General features: G+C 44.2%; 1 protein-coding gene across 1 annotated transcript; it reads right to left on the bottom strand.

Moving 5' to 3' along the window:
- Positions 1-4,086: 4,086 nt before the first annotated feature.
- On the bottom strand, positions 4,087-11,567 carry SET (SET nuclear proto-oncogene). The gene is made up of 8 exons (XM_027729852.2): positions 11,210-11,567; positions 10,008-10,065; positions 8,890-9,032; positions 8,130-8,233; positions 7,842-7,955; positions 6,190-6,360; positions 5,943-6,089; positions 4,087-5,044 (listed from the first exon to the last, which is right to left on the bottom strand). The coding sequence occupies exons 1-8, from the start codon at positions 11,280-11,282 to the stop codon at positions 5,021-5,023; spliced, it is 834 nt and encodes a 277-aa protein (XP_027585653.1). The 5' UTR covers positions 11,283-11,567; the 3' UTR covers positions 4,087-5,020.
- Between the last annotated feature and the right edge of the window lie 57 nt (positions 11,568-11,624).

Below are 11,624 nucleotides of genomic sequence, written 5' to 3'. Positions count from 1 at the left end.
GTCCCTGGGGTGATCCCTGCCGCGGTGCTGGGCTGTGGGGAACTTTTCCCCTGCGGAACTGCCCCTCTAAATGCAGGATTTGGGGGTTCAGCCGAATATTTGAGTGAATAAATAACCTAAATGCGTTGGGTAGGCAGCAATCTCTCAGCTCTCGTGAGGGAAAAACAACTGGTGCTGCTGTACTGCCATCCCATCACACAGAACCGACTCGGTGCTTAAAACAAATTAAAAAGATACTACTTTCAGGTGTTAAAGACCCTCCTCAGCAGTATTACATAATATTATTACCACACTAATATGCTCTTCAGTCCTGGATTGTGCACAGCTGTGAGTCAGAAGGCATCTGGAGGTGACAGTGTTCCCACGTACAAATTTAGAAATGTACTAATAAACAGAAATGTTTTCCTTTTACTTAATTACAACAGTTTTTCTGGCCTAAGCATTTTGTGAGAGATTTACAACTGAATAATTAATAAAAGGAAATCACACGAAAATAAAAATTTAGTGTAAAATTCAGATCCATATTAACTGAGTTGAATTAATAAAGCCTTAACTTCTATTAAACCTTTGAATATGCTCCTGTTGTTAATAAAGCAAGTGCATTTGTTTAATATAAAGCCTTTTGCAACCTGTTACTATTTGTAACACGGTCCAGGCTCTGGTCAGTGTTTAAGGAATTATTTTAATTAGACTGTTCGTTCAGTGGAAATACTGGAAGTCAGACTGGGAGGTGTAGATGGAGTTCCAGAGGAGCAGGGACACTTCCACACCTTCACAGAGCCAGTCTGTCCCAACAGTCGGGATCACTGGAGAGGTCTGGGGGGCAGTGGCTGCAGGGCCCCTTTGCCCACTCGAGGTTCACACAGGGGCTTCCCCCTCTTTCCTCCTGCTCTCAGACCCTCCAGGGAGGCAGAGTGAGGGCAGGGGGGCAGTTCAGGGAGCTGGAGCTCCGAGGATCCTCTGGCTGAACGAGCTCCCCAGCCTGGAGGGACAGGGCTGGCTCTCTCCAGGGTGATCCCGGAGGCCAGTGGGCCATGTCCCTGGCTCCCCATTATCCCAGCCCATCCCCGGGGCGTGGGATCAGCAGTTCCTGCCCACTCTGCAACCCCTGTGCCACGGGAAGATGAGTCACAGCCGGGATTTGTGCCTGTCCAGCCCTTCCAGGATCCCGCAGGGCACCACCTGGTGCTGGGGATGCTCCCGGGGCGGCTTCTGCCGGGGAGCCGGGAAAGGGCAGCGTGGGAGCAGCCCGGGAGAAGGTGGGTCACGGTTTCCATCCCGGGATGGAGCTGTACGGCCTCTTTGGGGGCTCTCGGAGCAGGGCTGGGGATTAAGGGGGGCCCAACACTGAACTGGCAGCCCCCGTTCTCCACTAAACCCGAGAGAAGGCACTGCACTGGAGTACAGTCACTGGGAGAAGGTGATGATCAAGGAAAAATGCCTTAGAAATTTCCATTTTTAATCCAGGAGAGGGAGGACAAGAGATTAAGCATAAGTCTGTTCCCCAGAGCAAGCAGCTGGTACTAGAGGCACTTGTGACCTCCCCTCTCTCCTCCCCGAAGGAGAACCACCTCATGGCCACTGTCCACCTCACCCGTGGAAGATGATGCTGAGTATGGGACTAATAACTGATTCTTTTGAAAAAGACTCTTAGAAATGGTAACTTCAAGTAACAGTTAAATGTACTTTAATTCCTTCACACAGAAGGAGAGCTTGAAGGTACAGCAGAGAAATTATTTCACTGATTTCAGTCTCTTAAAAAAAAAAAAAAAGCATGGCTTCAAACTTCAGGAACAGTATCCAATAAACAAAGTACTATACCTATGCACCTGGTTGAGTGTGGTACAAAGAGCTTACAGATTCAAATGTCATAAATGACTGAGAAATCGATTCAGATAATGCTTCTTTACAGGGACAGAAACTATGTTGACAAGTATGAATAAGTACACAGATCATCTGTTTAAACTCAAACCTTTCTAACTATATTTACACACACACAGATGTATTTGTTTCCTTTGGCACTAGAAATTACAGACAAAAGATTCCATTTTATAGCAATTAAAACTTCAAACTTAAAAATAACCTTTGAGCCAGTTAAGTCATAAAGCCCCAGCACAGTAGCTTCACTGTTATTAAATTGCTGCCAACTCTATGTTCTAACCCTGGAAATTCAGACCACAAAGCCTGAAGTCAGCATCCACCTGTGACAAATTTCACTTGGCAGAACTGGATGTGAGGAGCTCAAGCGGGGGGAATTAATGATAGACAGATACTTAATAAGAATGAATCTCCCATTATTTTCATCCAAGGTGGATGTCTGCTTTTAAAAGCTCTTTATATGCATATAAAATAAATCAAGTAAGAAATGGACACCCATTACATATATTCAGCCAAATTAGACATGAACACTCAGAGCAAATGATGGCCAGCTGTAGTATTTCTTCAGCATTGCAGAGAAATGTGTTAATCCCTACTCATTTCCATTGCTAAAAAAAATAAATTAAGATAATGCTTAACTAATATGGTGTATTCTTTTACCATCTTAGTTTACTCTTGAGCCATTGTCAGGAGTAAACCCTTAAGTTTCACAGGAAATTCAGTATTATCAGTACAGTAGCAAGAGTATTTTGGCACCCTGTAAAATCCTAAAGAACGTGCAAGAAAAATTTTTTAAGTAGCATTTAATTAGCTAGACTTCTCATTCCTTTTTCCTGGTACTTGACTTTACAGAGCCTGAAGCCTTGATTACTTTCAGAACAGTTTTTAAAGGTTTTCTGCTAGTGGAACAACAACAGCACAATGTTTTTCCTAAAGCATTCAAGACTAGCAAAAGATGATTTTCCTTGAGAAACTACATAAAAACTAAGTAATGAGGCATCATGGCAAGTAACAGCACATCGACCCTTTACCACAGTAGGAAGCGATTTTCAATGTTACAACAAAAAGGAATTAAATGGAAAAGATCTAAAACTTATAGGACTTCATAGGTTTTGTTCCTTCTCTCTCTAGTGGTAAGAAACCATTACTGGTCAACACTGTGCTCAGCTCTGCAAGCAGGATCAGATTTGTTGAGATGGAATAAAGTACATGGTTGTCTTATTTCTGCCTCGATCACATGAGACTGGACGTTGCATTGTCTCTGACAACTGGATGGAATCCAAGCTGGACCACACACTCACAGAATGTTTTCCCTCACACATTATTTGTGCACGTCTCCACCAGGGATCGATCGTGTCCTGCCAAGTGTATTTTTAAGCATCAAAACCAGGCTGAATTTGGCTGTGGCAAATTCTGTGAGGAAAAGGGATCAGAGCATATAACAGCAAGTCTTCCCAGAAGACAAGTCTTTTCTACACATCCAAAGAGCTGTTTGAATTTCAGATTAGCTGATACAACATTTTGGTTGTTTTTTTTTAAATATTTCAAAAGCACAGCATGTTAAAACAACTTCCATTACACTTTGTGGAATACCAGTACCAACAACCTCTATGTGAAATTGTTACAGGCTTCTCAAATGCAGTCTCCTAAAATGAGAGTGTATCTAAAGCACATGTACATGCTGCTACCAAGGAAAGAAAGCAGGGAAGTAGCAACTTTTCTACATGAGCTTCACCGAGAATCTTGCTCTTTGAAATAGCCCAAATTAGCTTGCATTAAAGATTTATTTTCAACTGAAAAGACTTAAAAAAACCACTCAAATCTTATATTATAAGACCCCTTGGTCTCTTTGTTCTAAGCTTGCATGGTATTTTCATGCAAACTGATGTACTGGAGATACAGCACTGCAAGTTACTGCTCAAGAATTCTGAGAAGTTATTTTTCTTTTTAGTAAATCAGGAATAAAAACCTGTGTCTTCACACATGGTCCTACAAGAGTCAGTGTGCAGTAGGAACTACCAAAGGAAACACTTTCCAGGTTCTCAAATAGTAGAAACTAATTTAACTGATTATCAGTCCACACAACCACAAGGCTGCATTGCACTACAGAAATACTGCCCAAATGCCTCCAAAAATGCCTAGAAACTACAAGCAAGTTCTAAACAGGGTATTAAAACCGGTTTCTTTCAGTGAAGACCAACCAGCCCCTTTGTGTACACATTTAGTTTTATTGTAACAAAGCAACTTGTACACTTTAACGTTTAAAACTGAGCATCTTTCTTTCCTTTCCAGTGAAACAAAAAAAAAAAAAAAAAAAAAAAAAAAAAAAAAAAAAAAAAAAAAAAAAAAAAAAAAAAAAGAATTTAAAAATAAACAAGAACAAAATTACAATAGAGAATGTCAATTCCAAATAAGATCCTACAGGTTCTGCTGATTCTCCATCAAGTGGCAGGGCTCAAAGTCATCATTAGGAGAAGATTTTATTTTAAAAGTGTCATCTTAAACTGCAAGGATGTTTGTTAAACATCACAATTAAACATGCCAAAGGAGAAGAAGCCATGTTGTCAAAATGCCCACTTAACCCACCCAAACATCTGAAACCCACCCCGGCTGACCTTCTATAACCCCATTTTTATTTTTATTTTTTTTTTAGGTTTTTTCTTTTTTTTAAACAAGAGAAAGTAGACAGATACATGTTGGTAAATGCTAACTGTCCATATTCACATAGAGACACAGTGTAATCTCTGAGCCCAATATACAGAGAAAGAAGGAAAAAAGCTAGATTCTATGCACTACTACACAGGGGCCTAGCACTCTTCAGCTTCCAGCAGAGTGAAGGGAGCAGAAGGTTTTCTTTTTTCCCACAGAACATGGTGTGTTGATTCCATAAACAGTTTTTTGTTTTGAGACAGAAAGGGATAAAAATGAACTTGAAACAGAAACTGGTAGATTCTTTTCCACTGTGTTCTGCTCAAGGTATTTCCCCCAAAATAAATCGTGAACCATGGTGTAGAGGAGATAAAAAGAGACCTCAAGAGAACAAGGCGACTGAGCACAAGAAATAAAAGACAGCAACTTGCTCCCAGGGACTGGAGAAAAATTAAAAAGGTAAAAAGGGGGTTTGGAATCCATCAGTGTTCAATTAGTCATCTTCTCCTTCATCCTCCTGTTGAAAGATAAGCAACAATTAAAACAATCTAAATCACTAAACTTCAGATAGCAAATGCAGTGAGTGATCAGAGTTGTTGTACAGGCTACAGAGTTACTCAGTGTGTGCTGTAGGATCATCTCATTCCCCTCTTCACTAAGGAGTGGGAAACACTTGCCCTGAGTGCCCAGAAATCCCCCAATACCTGGATGTCCCAATGAAAACAAAAAGGTTTGAGAAAAAACGTGACTTAGAATCACTACAAGCATTGAGATGAGTTTAATATTTGGAAAGTGAAGGGGTCATCTTTTTTCCCCTCATTTTAAACTGTGAAATGCTTCAACTTTCACATGGCAAATTCAAGGTTACAAAATAAAGCCCAGAGCAGATCTCTCAGCACAAGCAGTTTTTGCTGCTCGGACACCCCACACCCAGTTATGAGAAACAAAAATGTCTTAAGTTCCCAACACCCTGGATGCTGATCCTGGAATTCCACTTGCTACTTAAGGAATTTTTAATTCCTGAACCCAACAGAGAGTCCTAGCTAAGCTGGCCACAAGCAGAAATAAACCAAAAAGTGGGAGGATGATTAGATACATCAACAAAAGCTATTTATGTGTAAAACATTGCTAGAATGTTCACTGAATAACTAAGAATTTTGTTACATCCTCGTTCTTCTGGAGCACCTCCCTTAGAAATTTACTATAACTACATATTTACACAGTGTTTCTCATATACACAAACATACTTATTACTACACTGAAACCACTCCACAAGTAGTGGCAGTTCTGTTTCTCCCCTCCAAACACCCTGAAGCACAGAAAAGAGCTACTTCACCTTGCTAACAACAGCCTGGTATTCTTACAAGATCCCTCACGCACCAGAGATGGATGGCATGAACAGCAAAATTACTCACCTCTCCTTCCTCTCCCTCATCATCATCTTCATCTTCCTCCCCCTCATCTTCATCTCCTTCTTCATCAATATCCTCTAATCCTTCCTCCTCTTCATCATCATCGTCATCCTCCTCTCCCTCCCCTTCTTCATCGTCCATGTCAGGAACCTTAAAGACACATTTGCAACATCAACTACAGTGATCAAATTCCCTCTCGCTCTCACAGAGCTGCTGTGGGCCCCGTGTCCCTGCTCAGGGCTGGACCTACCAAGTAGTACTGTAATGGATTTGGCCAGATGTCATCCTTGATGACTTCTCCTAGTTCGTCAGCCCCTGCATCAGAGTGGTCAGTGAACCAGGTGAAGAAGCTTTCTGGCTCTTCATGCTGCCTCTTCCTACTGGCTTTGTTCTGTGTCTGGCTTGAACGTTTTGTCAGGTCCTGAAAAGCAAGTTAAGAACTTTACTGAAGTTTTCTTGTTTTTTCATTTTTAGAAGCCTACTTGTCTAAACACACACAATAAGTCACCTTCTCCTCCTCATTCAGGATAAGTCTTTAAGAAACATTTGGAACCCAAACAACTCCCAGAAAATAGTGCATTTCTCATGAACATGAGAGAACAGTAAACCTGCCTGTTTCTTTCAATGACTTCCACAGAAACACTGAAAATTCACAGAATCCCACATCTGATTGATGTTTCCCTACCCCAAAGAAGCAAAAGTATGACAAGTATTTAATGATACACTGAATTTAAAAGGTCTCACAACAGCTAAATGCTACTCAAGAGTAGCAACTGGATGCTATGACTACTAAATGCACCCAATTTAGGAAACAGGCTCCACACCTCTAAGCTCTGTATTTAACTTGAGATAAAGACCTGTCTGGGCCTTCTTAGCCTAAGGTTTCCTGCTTTGAAGTCTTCAGGCCATTCTTTGTAGTAAGTGGAGGAAAAAAAAAAACCACACAAACCGCTCAAACACAGGGTCACAAGAACGTATGTGAGTTCTGTAAGTGTAGTAAGTTTGCAACAATCTTTTTGCCAAGCCTGAAAATTACTATCCACTATTTAAAAAAAAATTGTGATCATACAGTAACTCCAAACTTTTAGTATTTGTTTTCTTGATAGAATCACATTTGCAGGTTTGAACTGTTTAATGAAGAACAACAGCAGAATTCAATCTGATTTTGTGTATGTTGTAAGGATCACTTGACTGGTTTGTACAGGACTCTTAAGTTCTTGTAGAAAAGTTCTAGTTCTCCATAAAAAAAGATTAAGTTTTCTCCTTGGTCTGAGGGTGACAAAGCAATAGCAACTTCACTGCGACCCTCAGTTCTACTTTTAAATAGTCAGTTCAAAATCTTTAGGGTAACATGAAAGTGCTTTCAACTTTTACAGAAATGAACTACAGCAAATAAATTATGTTTGAATGCTGCCTGGATTACAGGTATATCCACATTATTGTGGGACTACAACTTCTAAAAAGATGTGGTGTCTGGAAATGAAGTCGAGGAAATAAAAATAAAATCAAATCACACCCCACTATCTGATCCCCAAACATCTGTCCTCAGAATTCCTTATTTAATTATTTAATTGTTATTTTAAGAAAACAACAGCAGTCTAGATGCTGACCAAGGAAGAGACAAACTACTGCACTTGGTTATTTCTCCACCTGGTCACACTTGTGCTTTCACTGTTTTAATGGTGGTGCTCAACTGAGCAAGAGAATCCACTATGGATCTCCATGGAAATGGGGTATTCCAAACCCTGCAAGATAGCCAAGAGCTATGTGTGCAGAGAAGTGCCTGGGGGAGTGAGAGGGGAAGAAAGAGCAGCTTCAATGCAAAGGAAAAAAGCAAAAGGAAGGTAATTAAAGTGATGGCATCACACAGCAGCCATCAGCTCTCCCAGATGCTCTACGTACCTTCCCAGATTTCCATTTGATCTCAGTTGATTTTGAAGAAGGGTCTCCACTTTCATTGAGGTGAAACTCTTTGGAGAGAACTTTATTTTCAAAGTAGGGATTCTCATCAAAATACTGCAGAGTGGAAAGCAAGGAGTTAGAACCCAGAGAATGGCAACACACAGGCCAGGTCAAAGCTGGCACTAAATGAGTAACTTAAGAGATTAAGTTACAAACTAGAGCCCAACATGCAATTACATCAAAAAAACCAATAAAATCACAAGTGAAGGAATCACTTAAAGTACTTACAAAATCTATTCTGTAACCTGATTTGATGTCTTCAAATTCTGTCACCTCAACTCTGGTCAAGTAATGCAGTGCTTCCTCATCTTCTTCTCCCAGCAGTGCAGATACTGAGACAGAATGAGGAATTCTCACATTAACAAAGCCATGGAATGTACATCATGCAGGCAAAATACAAGCAACTGATAGTAAGATCAATCTTAAAAGCAACACATCTGTCCAAACCACCTCCTTTAATTCCAGTTAGCAGCCAACAGACTATTTGCATTTACTGAGGTGAAAACATATATTTGCTTGTTGCAGTTTAGTGTTAAAAGAGCAGCAAACATCATGTACATCCATGTACCCTTCTTTGACACAGATTTTCATGCCTGTTGTTTGCCCACTCTAAGCAGTCTACAAGCTTGTTTTGCAGAAAGTTTATTGTGAAGAGTCCCAAGGAGCTCACTTCCAATTCAAAACACCCAAATAAACTAGAATCCTATTTTTTCTTTTTACTTTAAGGGCCCAATGCACTGAGTAAAGTGGGAAAGTCGCCATTTAAAATGCAGGCATTTTAAGATTGAAGTATATTAGTAAACAAGATGTTCTTTTGTCAACAAGTGCTAGAAATAAAAAGCTTATAAAATGCAACCTAGGACAGAAAGGAAGTTTTTGGTATGACCAGTGACAACTGTACGAGACCCTCAGAGCTGCAAGACACCCATGTAACAAGCAAGCCAATATTGAACTTACAGGGAAATAAGGAGGGCTATTAAGAATATACCTTGTGGGTGGTTGACAAATGTTGTTACCCAGAAATTCGGGATTTTGGCGATCAACTCTGACCTCTTCTGGAAGAATGGTTGGCGGAGTTTGTTGTATTTCTGTTCTACTTTCAAAATTTCCTCACTGGCTTGTTCATTCAGTCTGTAACAGAAGGAGCCATGTTAACCACAGGCAGAGAACTGGGAGTTAAGGACACACCATAAGTAGTTAACTAAGAGCTGAATGGGTTTGGTAAGATCAGTCTGTCATCTTTAACTAATGAAGTATCCCAAAAAACCTGAGACCCAGAGCTGTAACAACTATTAAACACCCTGCCAGAAGAATCTCACTGGTCTTAATGGAACCTTCCCAACACACAATGCTTTGCCAGAATGGACCTCTATTTATGCAAAGCAAAGTAGTGTTTTACCCCTTACACATTTTGTTTGCAAAAGACCTACAGATGGAGAACACACAACACCATCACCTGCTCTAACTTCTGTGCAGGCAAGGAAGCCACAGCAATTTTACACCCCATGCAAGTAAAATCTGAAGACATAACATTTGATTGTTGTTGTAAAAAGGGAAAGCCCTGACACTGCAACAGCTTCACAGGGTCAGAGCCCCAACAGTCACCTGGAGGACAGTGGGCAGGGAGAGAAGATCCAGGCAAAGACCCACAGCCCAGAGAGCTCTGCCATATAAAACTAACATTTCAGAGACATTTTCTATGCGTTATTCTACAAGCACACCGATATTGTAATAAAAATATATAATAAAAGCTGACTTTTCAACCAAGTTCTTGGTTCTGCTTGCAAACAGGGAAATACTTTTGCCAGATAACACCCACACGATCTCAAAAACCCAACAGAAAATACACTGCTGTTATCAAAACTACCACAATTAATTTAAAATTTTAAACTCAAGCTCTACCTTTTTAATTCTACACAATTAAGCAAGAAACCAGGACAGTTCTTTGTTTTTTTCAAAGCCTCTAATCAAGTCAGAACACATGTATGTCTTGGCAGAGTTCAAACAGAGAGAGCACTACTAAGCACTTAGTTTACTAAATATTTTTACTTTGACAGTTACACTTCCATTTCTGCTCAAAGGTTTTAAAAATTTGCTAGTGTTTACCTGTCTATTTCATTCTGTACTTCATCAATGTGTTCAATTGCTTCCTGTTGCTCTTTTTCTGAAAAACAAACGAAAATGTGTCAACATCCCTTCATTCTCAAGCCTGACAAATCACCTGGGGCTTCTCCTTAAGACCTTTTCTAGTGATCTACTGTAAAAGCTCCCGGGGATTTCTATTAAATGTCAGAAGTCCTATAAGGCCTCAAAGCTTCAGCCTCACAGGGTGCACTGGGAGCTGATGAAGTGCAGGAAAGTTTGACAAAACGGCCCTAAAGTGAGTTCACCCCCGGAAAACCACAGCTCACATCCCCCTCCACAGTTTTACAAGCCAACTTAATTTAAAAGTCAACCGTGACACATGAGCAGCAATTTAATTAAAGCGTTGTAAGCCGCGTTTACTACGACCAACACATTCGAGGGAATGTGAAATAATTTAGAGAGGACTGAGATATCAATAGAAACAGCGCGTCTGGGCACACGCCACCTTCCAAACAGCAAAGAGAACGCTCAGAAGGAGGGTTAGAAACAAAAAAGCCTCGAAAGCGGCAGCTCGCGGGTATTTTCTAACGGGCCCTTCCCCTGGCCGCAGGTTCGGCCGCGGCCGGGTTCCGGAGCGCTGTTTCCCCGCCGCGCGGGCGATGAATGAGCGGCCGCGGGAAGCGGCGGGCGCGGAGCAGCGCCCGGGGGCCGTGCCCGTCCCCGCCGCGGGGGCGCAGGACGCACGTGGGGCGGCAGCGCGGGCAGCGCCGCGGCCCCGGAGCGAGCCCGGCCTCCCAAACCCGCGGCCGCACGTGGGGCGGCCCCGGCCCCGCGTGTCCCCGCCGCCCCATCCCCGCAGCACCACGCGGCCGCGGGAGGCGGCGGCGCATCATGGCGGCGGCGGAGCGGCAGCACAATGAGGCTCCGCGGATGCCGCTCCGCGAGGGGCGGCGCGGGGGGGGTCCCGCTGCTCGGGCCGAGCCGCAGCGCCCCCCGCCCGGCCCCGCGGGGAGGGCGGCCGGGCCGGCGGCGCAGACAAAAGGGCGCTGTAACATGGCCTCCTCCCGCCGCCGCCGGGCCTGCACATCCGCCCGGCCCGGCCCGCGCTCCGCCCGCCCCCGGCGCGGCCGCGGCCCGTGCGGCGGGGGAAAATGGCGGTCGGGCGCGAGGCGGAGGCCGCGCCGGCTGCCGCCATTCCCGTCCCGCCCCCGGCGCGGCCTCACCTGAGGTCTCGTCGGCCCCATCGTGGTTGGAGTTCAGCTCCTTCTTACTGACTTTGGCCGCCGGCGCCGACATGTTGGAGGCTGCGGAGCTCGAAGGGCGGGAGGGAGGGGGGGCTGCAACGGGGGTGCGCGGGGGGAAGGGGGGGGAGCCGGGCGCTGACTCCTCCTGCTGCCGCTGCCGCCGCTGCTACCGCCGCCGCCGCTCGGGTCCCTCCGCCGCCGGGGCGCTCCCGCCTCCTCCGCGCGGTGCTGCCGGATACCAGGGCGGCAGCAGCGCCTCTCGCTGCCCTCGCACTCCTCACCCAGAGCCGCCACCGCCACCTCCTCCTCTGCTGCTGGCGAGGGGCGGGCACGCGGCGCGCATGCGCGGCCACCCCCCCCGCCCCAGCGCCGGGCCACGGCGGCCGCAACGCGC

The sequence above is a fragment of the Pipra filicauda genome, unplaced genomic scaffold, assembly GCF_003945595.2.
Source record: "Pipra filicauda isolate LSUMZ 115617 unplaced genomic scaffold, ASM394559v2 scaffold121_size3267253_pilon, whole genome shotgun sequence".
NCBI classification, from domain to species: Eukaryota; Metazoa; Chordata; class Aves; order Passeriformes; family Pipridae; genus Pipra; species Pipra filicauda.
Note: the sequence above shows the minus strand (reverse complement) of the source record. Positions and strands in the feature narration are given on the sequence as shown.

Excerpts from the sequence above, each read along its gene's own strand:
- SET (XM_027729852.2), bottom strand. The coding sequence starts at position 11,282 with ATGTCGGCGCCGGCGGCCAAAGTCAGTAAGAAGGAGCTGAACTCCAAC. Across the intron at positions 9,033-10,007 it reads GTACAGAATGAAATAGACAG|ACTGAATGAACAAGCCAGTG; the intron begins GTAAACACTAGC and ends CTTCTGTTACAG. Across the intron at positions 6,090-6,189 it reads ATCCATTACAGTACTACTTG|GTTCCTGACATGGACGATGA; the intron begins GTAGGTCCAGCC and ends TGTGTCTTTAAG.